The sequence below is a fragment of the Astatotilapia calliptera genome, chromosome 4 (genome assembly GCF_900246225.1).
Source record: "Astatotilapia calliptera chromosome 4, fAstCal1.2, whole genome shotgun sequence".
Lineage (NCBI taxonomy): Eukaryota > Metazoa > Chordata > Actinopteri > Cichliformes > Cichlidae > Astatotilapia > Astatotilapia calliptera.
This window is the reverse complement of record NC_039305.1, coordinates 13,986,451-13,996,573: the sequence shown is the minus strand read 5'-3', so window position 1 is coordinate 13,996,573 and position 10,123 is coordinate 13,986,451. Positions and strand designations below refer to the sequence as shown.

Genomic DNA, 10,123 nt, shown 5'->3' with positions numbered 1-10,123 from the left:
GAATAACTTACAATTATTTAAACTTATTTAAACTATTTAATCTTGGAATCTGCATCTATCCATCTATCTGATACACAAAGAAACTGCCAGTTGTAGTGAAACATGATCACTAGCAAGAAGTTAATAGGAGCTGGCCTTGTCACGTTAAAAGACATTTGGTCCTGTGTGGATTAGAGAAAGTCCAAGATAAATTCAAACGGCAACCAATTCTTGTTTTTTTTTTTTTTTTTTTTTTTAAAGTCATTAAAGATGTATGCATTACAATCATTCCACCCTGGAAAAAAAAACACACTTAAAAGAAATAATTAAAAGCCCAATTACTACCCATTTATGCCCACAACAGTATACAGCATGTAAGGCTAAAAGCACCAGATTTTTTTTCTGTATAACAAAAAAAAAGTTTTACAGAAAGAAGCATTACCATTACTTGTCTTTTAGCATAACAATGAAAGTGTTGTCCTCTTCCTTTATATTCAAAATAAGGCAAACACCCAAAACTCGTCACCAATCTAGATGGATAAATACAAATACCACAGAAAAAAAATATACACACACGTGATTTTGTCCTGAATCGCCCCTTTTAAGAATCACGTTTTCCTTTTTGTTTTTTATTTAAGCATTTTCAGTTTTATATGAGAATGGCTTGTCATCTCTAAAATAGTGAAATGGAAGCATGCTTTGGATCATAATAAGGTCCTTGTGTTTTATAATCAGTTTGCGCAGATGTATGAAAATTAACAGTTGATAATGCCAGTAATGGTGATATAAGATAAACATGTCATTTAAAATGTCTGAATTATTTGTTGCCTGTAGCAAATACAAATTATAATATTTACTAAAAGATTGTAGTATCCTATTGCTGATTGTACCCTCTCCCTTTGGGAAAAAAAAAAAAAAACTTGCTACATTGTTTATTGTTATATTTGAAAACATGTTCATAATGCTACAGTCACTCTAAAAAAAAGTACATCAAAGCCCTTGTGGTCCTCAAACAGTGTGTGGAATCTAAAGCCATCTATGGTCCTTCCACTTTGATAATATTGATCTGCTGGTCCTGTGAAGAGTGGTCCGAGTTCAGCACTGGTTGAGTGGAAACGCTGCAGTCCTGGAAAGTCCTTGTTGAGCAGCTGCTTTGGAATTCCGATGTTTTACTCTCCAATGCTCTGAAAGTCTGAGGATGTGACTGTATGCTGTATGTGGAGACATATGATTGCGTGTAGGGAGGCATGAGTGGTTGACTGGTCTGCTGAATATATGCAGCTGAATAAGGTTGTGTTTGAGAAGGGGTGTGAGTAAGAGGAAGGCTTTCAGTATTGCTACATGGTGGAAACCCATTCACGGTTGTAGGACTGAGTCCCGGCAATTTAAAGGCCTCCACATTTTCTAAACCTTCTAAAGAGCTGTAGCTAGGCTGGGTTTGGCTACACTGAGTGTAAGTGCCTTGACTAAAACTGAAGGTGTCTTGGTTAAACGAGGTAGAGGCAGAAGCTGCTGCCAAAGCAGAGGGTGAAGGAGTCTTGTTTTTCTGCTTTTGAACACTGCTACCATGACTCATTTTGGTTGCAATGGTCTGTAGAGTGTTGAGGATCTGCTTCTGAATTTGGGTCTGCTGCGACTGCTCCCTCTCCAGACGGCACTGCTGCTCTACAAGCATCTTCACTGCCAGGCCCAAGCTGCGCACTTCAGAGCCCAAACTCTGAATCTGATCCTGGAAACCGCTTCTGACTCCAGCGTCCTGGGCTGCCTGCTGTGGACTTGGGTTCCCTTCAGTACGAGGAGCACCCTGACTCCCGGGGGCCTGTATGCGGATAACAGCGCCCCCGGGAGACGCAGATGTTAAAGGTGCTTGTGGTCGGTTAGAAAGACGAATCCCAACTCGAGGAGGAGGATGAGGGGGAGGAGGAAGGGAACGAACAGATAGCCCTGGTCTCTGGGTGAGAGAACGTCTAGGAGCGCTGCTACTTCCAGGCTGATTCCCTGTAACAGTCTGTGTAACATTGAAAACATTTCATTTAAAATGGTGTTCACATTGCAGTCGTACTAACAAAAAGCTCAACAACAGATGATGTTTGTATGGCCAGGCTCCCAGACTCAGATCAGAAAATAACAATTTTTTTTTTTTTTGGGTCAAGCAAAAAATTTACCAAATACAAAACACAGAAATGTTTTAAGAGAAATAAAAGTGGCGATAAAGAGTCTAAAGACCCGACCATATCACTCCCATGAGGTGACAGCTAAAATTGTGTAAGGAGAAATAAAGCCTATGATTTAACAGGTACTCTCTGATGGTGATAAACTCACATCTTTGTTTAGTAAAAGGGATTCAAAAGCTAAGTGTTAGCTAAAGCTAAATGTATCTCACCTTTTCAGTGGTCAGATCGTAGGTTTCAGGTGGCTGTGGCACAGCATTCCTCATGTCAGTGCCCTGGACACTTGATGGATCTCTCCTTAACAATGATGCCACTGTTGAAAACTGGTGAAAAACAACGTATGAAAGACTGAATAATATTTGGAGGCTAGTTTATGGTAAATTACACAGATTCCATGCACCTGAAGAGTAAATATAAGAGGTACAACTGGGATTATGACACTAAGTACACATCAGTACACTAATGCTTAGGTACCTTCAATCTGTGTGACAATGCTTTATCCAAAATTCTCTTTCGAGCTGCCAGCATTGAACTAGTGGCTGGAGAAGGTGTGACTCTCCGCCTCACTGCTGGTGTGGAAGTCATAGCACAGGTTTCTGACCTTGGTAGAGTGGACTGGGGAGCTCTTTGTTGGCTCTGCTGTGCAAGTGACGTGACACTGACAATCTGGATATCATTTTCATCCTTATGTTCTTCAGGTTGCTGTTCTTTCCTGTTGCCTCCACTGGTTTCCCCGGAGGAAGAGCCCTCTGAGCTGGTGGGAGTCTGTTTAGCAAAGTCAGCAGCAGCTGGGAAGCCAAGACGTTGAGATGAATCCCGTAATAGGTTTCGGATTTGAATGTTACTCCAGCTCTGCTGTACTGCTCCAGTTTGAGCTTGCACCTGTGCTGGTGATGTGCTACTTCCAGGCTCTACAGGTCTCACCCTCCCTGGCGGCCTCCCCTGGAACTCTCTCAGGAACAAGTAGATGGCCTGAGCGGAAACCTTAATGTTCTCCAGCTCCAGCACAGCTTTGATTTTACGGAAACTCAGGCCAGCCTTTCGCAGCTCTACCACTTTGTGCTTTGCAGCATCATCGAGCCGGCCCATGGTGAATTCACCTGTTCTGACCTGTCATAAAAAAGTGAAATTTAGAGTATCTTTAATAATATTATTATTAATAATAATAATATGTATAATAATATAGGAAAGTGGGATCTCTGTAACAATGTTAGAGGTGTAGGGTAATAGCAGCCTTGGCAATAGCTTTGAAATTAAAAAACTAAAAATCCACATATTGTGAAAAAGTATTTGCCTCCTTTCTAATTTCTTACAATCAGGAAGGGGGCAAATACTTTGTCATAACACTCTTCATAGCACAAATGTAATACACATATGATAATATAGTAAATTGTAATTATCCTCTTTGGAGCTAAAAGTGGCCACCCAAACATGTGAGATATCGATGGAAAGCCCAGGATGTCCTCGGTTTAATACATTAGAACTTAGTAGGGTAACTCAAATAAGTCAAAAGACATAGATCGAAAACAAATGTCCATTATAGAGGAGGATATGATTACCTCACATCTCAGATACTTTGAATGTCATTATGAATTCTTCCTGCTAATATAAAAGACATCATCATGTCAAGCTAAACTACAAAATCAGGAAACTTCTTTGGAAATGTGGCTGTCATAACAAAAAGATCAACTTACTGGCTAAACGGAGGAAACTGAAAACACTGCCAATATCTTACATTATCATATAAATATGAAATACAACCAACTATAAATCCAGCGCATAAGAAACAGTTTTTTATTTATTTCTTCTTTTTGTAAGTTCTTCTAGGAACAAAGCTGTGTGCTTTTTAAATTTATTTAAAATTTCCTCAAGAAGAAAAACATAGGGTAGGATTACCCTATGTAGGATTATTTTTTAAACAATGGCATTTTATTGCTGAGTGCGAAGGTAGTGTTGTACAGTAACTCCGTGTTAGCTGCGCGGGGTAACCACCTCAGCTAGCACAGTATCCTTAGAAAGTGATGCACTCACTTGATCTAGAAGAAGGAAGCTCGATCGATGTTTCCTGTTCGGTTATTTCATTTCACGCAGCTCGACGAAACAACAAGGTTATTCCACGAGTGCGCTGGGTCGCACACGCGCTCACTTACAAACTCACATTTTGTCGTCAAAAAATGTAAAATAAACAAATGAGTTGTAAGTGGCGCTCAGGTGGTCACGTAACTTCCGCTTATCGTCATCACCGTGCGACGTTTTCTCAGGCCGCAAGTGGTCGAACTGCGCCTAGCTCCTTTGGAAATCATGTAAGTTTAACCTTTTATTTATCTTTAGTTGAGCTTTTTTTAAACCCGAAAACGTATTTAGGCTTATGCGGAAAATTATGCGACATTTTCTAATCGCAGTTGAAGTCGGTTTTGGGTGAAACAGCAGCTCGCGCGTCGCTTTCTTCTTGTTTGAATGAAATTCAATGGCGGCGCGTTCGTGCTCAAGATGTTAGATGTGAAGTCAACTAGTTTACTTTAATGATTATTTTCCCTTGATAAACAATGTTATTATGGAAAGTTGACTATAAAAATCTAATAAGAAGACAAATAATTCTAAAACTATTTAAATAATGTCCATTAATTTCTGTTTGTTAATACAAGGCAAGAGGCTTTGTTCTACATATATATTGGAGATAACCCCCCCCCCCCCCCCCCCCCCACACACACACACACACACACACACACAAACAAAATGTTGCTTACATCATAATAATGTAATCTGCACGTGACAAATACCTGCCAGATTATAAAAACGTAGAGGAAGTGATGGTGGATGAGTTTAAAACCCCGGGGTCAACAAAATTAGACAGGAAAAGAGTAAGACCATAAAGAATGTTCATAGATGTAATGAAGGAGAACATGTAGATGGTAAGAGAATAAAGAAAGCTCAAATTAAATTAATGGGTATATTAAACATGCAGACATACCCAGGAAACCTAAACTAAATTAAACGGAAAACGAAAAAAAAACTGAAGAAAACTGTAGTAGCAAAACATAATGAAAAATACAGAACCTGAATGACTCTGATGGTAGTAATATAACATTAACCTGCATTAACCTGAAAACATTCAAGAAAAGAAGACATCCATAGACACCAAGCATTTAAAGGTTCCAATATCAGACCGCTTAGTACTTAGATGTATAGGGAGAATTAAATTCCATACTTGTTAATGAAAACTAAATGGACACAGAAGTGGCCGCACAGAGGTGCAGTGGTTAGCACTGTTACTTCAAAGCAATAAATAAAGGGTGGCTGTAGCTCAGGTGGCAGAGCAGGTCAGAAGGTGGTTCGATCCCAGGCTTCCTCCTGGCTGCATGCCAAATATCCTTGGGCAAGATACTAGCCCCATGTTTGAGTTTGCCTACTAGTGGTGGTCAGAGGGCCCGGTGGCGCCAGTGTCCGGCAGCCTCGCCTCTGTCAGTGCGCCCCAGGGCAGCTGTGGCTACAATGTAGCTTGCCATCACCAGTGTGTGAATGTGTGTGTGAATGACTGAATGTAGTGTAAAGCGCTTTGGGGTCCTTAGTGACTGAGTAAAGCGCTATACAAATGCAGGCCATTTAAGATTTTACCATTTAAAGTCCTGCCATTGAATGCGCTGGCTGGGGCCTTGCTGTGTGAAGTTAGCATGTTCTCTCCCCATGTCTGAGTGGGTTCCTCCCACAACCAAAAAACACAGGAAGGCATTTTCTTGCATACATGGCCGATGTTTCTTAATCGGCCATAGATGTGAATGTATGAATCGGTGTCTGTCTCTGCCCTGTGATAGGCTTTCTAGGTGTACCCTGCCTTTTGGCCTGTAACAGCTGGTATGGGCTCCAGCAGTTGGAGGCAAAAATTAAAGCTTGTAGAGAAAATGGGCGAATTAATACAAATTTAAACATGTCAAAAGGATGTTCTAATTGTAGATCAAGAGATTTGAGGCTGCTGCTCGTTACGAATTGTTCAAGTATTGTAAGTTTAGAAAAACTTGTATTATTTCCTCAGTACAGTTAATTGTTATTTTGTTCTGAAACAGTAACTACCTAACAGAAAACATATGACCTAAAATACAATTTATTTCCCGGATATGTTCCTGTTAAACAAAGACATAGCTGTTAACAAAAACCTTTGTGTTTTAAAAAGCTTTTATCTTTAGAACCGTGAAATATGTTGAGCTCTATTTTCTGTCAACTTTTCAATTAAGCATTTAGTAAAAATATATTTATTTGCAGTGAAAATAATCTTAAAGTAGCAAACTTTGTGCTATTCTTAACGTAAACATATCAAAATAACAGTGGCTTTCCTCTCATCTAAGGGCACCCTCACCTACAAAGCGGAAGGAGGATGAAAAAACAAAAGACAGAGGCAAAGAAAAGCCTGGAACAAAGGAAGGAGAGAAGGAGAGAGGACGAGAGAAAGCAAGGAAACGCCGCAGCGCATCCACTGGCAGCAGCAGCAGCAGGTTTGCCCTCTTAATGGGATCCTTTATCCCAGTGTTGAAAATAAAAATCTGTCCTCTTTCCTCATATATTTCTCTTTTTTATTGATTGTCACCAGATCTAGCTCTTCTTCGAGCAGCAGTTCTGGTTCCAGCTCAGGTTCTTCAAGCGGATCCAGCTCATCTGGTTCCAGCCGCTCCGGCTCTTCTAGCTCCCGATCCTCTTCGTCTTCCAGCTCCTCGGGTTCTCCGAGCCCCAGCCGCAGACGCCACGATAACCGTCGCCGCTCCCGCTCTGTGTAAGTCTCTTCATCCAATGCAACTGCTTGGTAATTGTGCACAATGATGTGTTGTATGTTCTCTTGTTTGAGTCTTGGTTATTTAGTGTTTTGCTTGTGATTTTCCAGCTCTAAAACACAAAAGACCAGAGATGACAAGGAACGCCGGAAAAGAAGCCCAACACCTAAACCAACTAAAGTTTACTTGGGGAGACTCACCAGGAATGTCACCAAGGTTGGTTTTTATAGCAAAAGGGAGACCTGAGGACCACTCACACTGGAGGGGAAAACAGGCGATAACACACTATGCAGCTAAGGGTTGAAATTACATTAAATTAAATTTATTTAGCACCAAATTACAACTACAGTCGGCTCAAGTTACTTTATATTATAAGGCCTAACAATAATAGATAGAAAACCCCAATAATTAGACGACCTTCTGTATATTGATTTAAAGAGGGGGTATATTGATATCAGTATAAATATACTGATATATTGTGTTGGTGTTTGACATAAATGGAGACACAGGAAACGTCCTTCAAGCATGTTATTACTGTTGGGATTAAATAGTTTGTCCACCAGAGGGCACACTGCAACTTTCCTATTTGCAACACATTAACCAGGCGATCTAGAGTCCATTAGTGTAAACAGGCGACAACTTGTAACAGTAAAACACATTTGTGACTGCACTTTTCTTAGTAAGGATTTTAAATCGCCAAATATCAGTACTGATCTGACAAATCATACATTGGTTGGGCTTTAAAGCTGTGGCAACATGTTGTCACTGATTTTTCTACATTCCTCTTTAATACCAGCTGCACACCAGTACAGTACTTTAGCTTAACTGACAGATAGTTGCCTAAAAGTGAAATTTGGGTGTTTTGGGGCATCGCTTATTAGTGACAAAATTCCTGATGTAAAAATCAGAACACTAAGTGTGAATGTTACAGCTGTCAGATTGTTCCGGGTAAAAGCATCTCATGTTTTACTGCCCATTTCGGCTTTTTTCTCTAATAAGGTTTAGTTCTTATTTTCCCTAGGCTTCTCTGGGTTTCTTCTTCACTGGCTTTTTTCCCCACCTGATATTTATACATAACTCTACATTTAGTAATTAGTTTTTATTAAATAACTGCTCTCCTCCACAGCATGTTCTTGTACTGTCTTCCTCCCCTCACCCACAACTGGTTTTGGCAGATGTCTGTCTTTCCCTGAGCTTAGTTCTGCCATAGGTTTCTTCCTGTTTAAAGGGAGTTTTTCTTTCCCGCTGTCACCAAAGTGCTTGCTCATAGGTGGTAATCCTATTTCTCTATATTTTTATAAGGTCTTTACCTTGCAGTATAAAGCACCTTAAGGCAACTGTTGTTGTAATTTAGTGCTATGTAAATAAGAATAGAATAGAATTCTACTTTATTGTCATTGCACATGTCACAAGTACAAGGCAACAAAATGCAGTTTGCATCCATCCAGAAACTGCTTTAGCCATAATATAGATATATTACAAAAATGGAATTGAAAATAAAAACTTTCCCTACATAATGTAATTATTTTAATTTAAATTTTATATTTTTAGAACACAAAGGTTTTTATGTTAACAGCTATGTCTTTGTTTAACAGGAACATATCCAGGAAATCTTTTCTACTTATGGGACAATCAAAGGAGTCGACATGCCAATGGACAGACTCCACCCGCACCTGCACAGGGGCTGTGCTTATGTGGAGTTTGAGACCCCCGAGGAGGCCCAGAAGGCACTCAAACACATGGACGGAGGTATGTGGGTAGTTCTGTGGCTTCGTCATGGAAGATTAATCTAGACAGACTTGCGTTCGTGTTGGGTAACTCTTTGTTGACTCTTACGAATAGGTCAGATTGATGGACAGGAAATCACTGCTTGTGCTGTGCTGCCTCAGCGAGTCCGCCCTCCACCCCGTAGACCATCTCCACCCCGCAGAATGCCCCCGCCACCACCTATGTGGCGTCGCAGCCCACCGCGCATGAGGAGAAGGTACTATGAATGATTCGACCAGTTACTGTTTCCATTCGTGTTTGACATTTGTGTTTTTTATCAGGCCTACATGCCCTTCCACACTTACTTATTGATTTACGTTTTTGCAGGTCCCGCTCCCCAAGGAGGCGATCGCCAGCACGCCGCCGCTCTCGCTCCAGATCTCCCGGTCGTAGGCGTCACCGCTCTCGTTCCAGCTCCAACTCCTCTCGATAGACGGGTTTTCGTACTGTACGCGATCTCTCATGGTGCCGAATCGGCTTCATGTGGGCTCAACAGAATTCACTCATCTGCATTGTAGCCAACATGGACATTTCTTTAATAGTGCTCTTTGTGCAACATTTTTTTTCCATGTTTTGTATAAGTTTATTTTGGAAAGCTAGACCAGTATGTGTCTTTTTAGGTTGAGCTTGCTCTGCATACAGATCGACCAGTCTTCGAGCGTGTCTTCTTTTTACCTTGTCTTGAATTTTTAGACATTTTGAAAAATAAAACTTTAACAATGTGAAAGGCCTTGTGCCATACTGTTATTGATCATTTCCTAATGGTTCCTGTTTTAAGAGCACAGGCCTTACAGCCACAGGAAAAGAGAAAGGGACAAGGAAAAAGAGGCCTTTGCTGACATTCAGGGTGTGGTGGAATAATCAGTTTTGCTTAGGAGGTTCCTGCCTGAGTGACATCACCCAGAAGCATCTATGTGACAACATTGTAAAGTCAAAATTTCTAAATACTGAGGAAACTTTCCTCATTACTTCCTTTATTACCTCCTTTCAGCATATAATTCCTGGTATAGTTGGATGGGTTTGTAAAAAATAGGCTCCTTCTTCACATATTTCCCTTTTCCCATGAAATTTTCTATCACGATTATAGTAAATTTCATGCAGTCTTAATCTTCTTTAACAGGAAATGGTGCGGTGAAACGAATTTTATTAATGAGGATGTCCAGTAAACTGTGCCAGTGAGTCAGCTTACAATGTACCTCTGTACAGTCTAATGGAACAGATCTAAAAGAAATGCAGTTATTATACACATTAAAATCAGTTTGTCCCTAGCATATTTAAATTAATCAAACCTTGATCTAAATTGTTCTTTTCTGTGTGACCGGTCCTGCCGAGTTTGTTAGTAGATTTGAATGACTGATCTGGCAGACTACATTTTGTAGTGAAGTGAAATAGCGAGGAAGAGGTCAAATATGGGTGGTTCCACTCTGCGTAAGTCTCCATTATGAC

General features: G+C 40.4%; 2 protein-coding genes across 2 annotated transcripts; one reads left to right on the top strand and one right to left on the bottom strand.

The window, feature by feature from the left end:
• Window positions 1-896: 896 nt before the first annotated feature.
• LOC113020726 (uncharacterized) lies at window positions 897-4,245 on the bottom strand. Its single transcript, XM_026164929.1, has 4 exons — window positions 4,182-4,245; window positions 2,625-3,260; window positions 2,363-2,473; window positions 897-1,987 (listed from the first exon to the last, which is right to left on the bottom strand). The coding sequence occupies exons 2-4, from the start codon at window positions 3,237-3,239 to the stop codon at window positions 1,016-1,018; spliced, it is 1,698 nt and encodes a 565-aa protein (XP_026020714.1). The 5' UTR covers window positions 3,240-3,260; window positions 4,182-4,245; the 3' UTR covers window positions 897-1,015.
• A 126-nt stretch (window positions 4,246-4,371) lies between these two features.
• Window positions 4,372-9,404, top strand: rnps1 (RNA binding protein S1, serine-rich domain). The gene is made up of 7 exons (XM_026164930.1): window positions 4,372-4,453; window positions 6,491-6,637; window positions 6,733-6,912; window positions 7,021-7,126; window positions 8,506-8,659; window positions 8,753-8,894; window positions 9,005-9,404. Coding segments are annotated over exons 1-7 (837 nt in total). The 5' UTR covers window positions 4,372-4,451; the 3' UTR covers window positions 9,111-9,404.
• The last annotated feature ends 719 nt before the right edge of the window (window positions 9,405-10,123 follow it).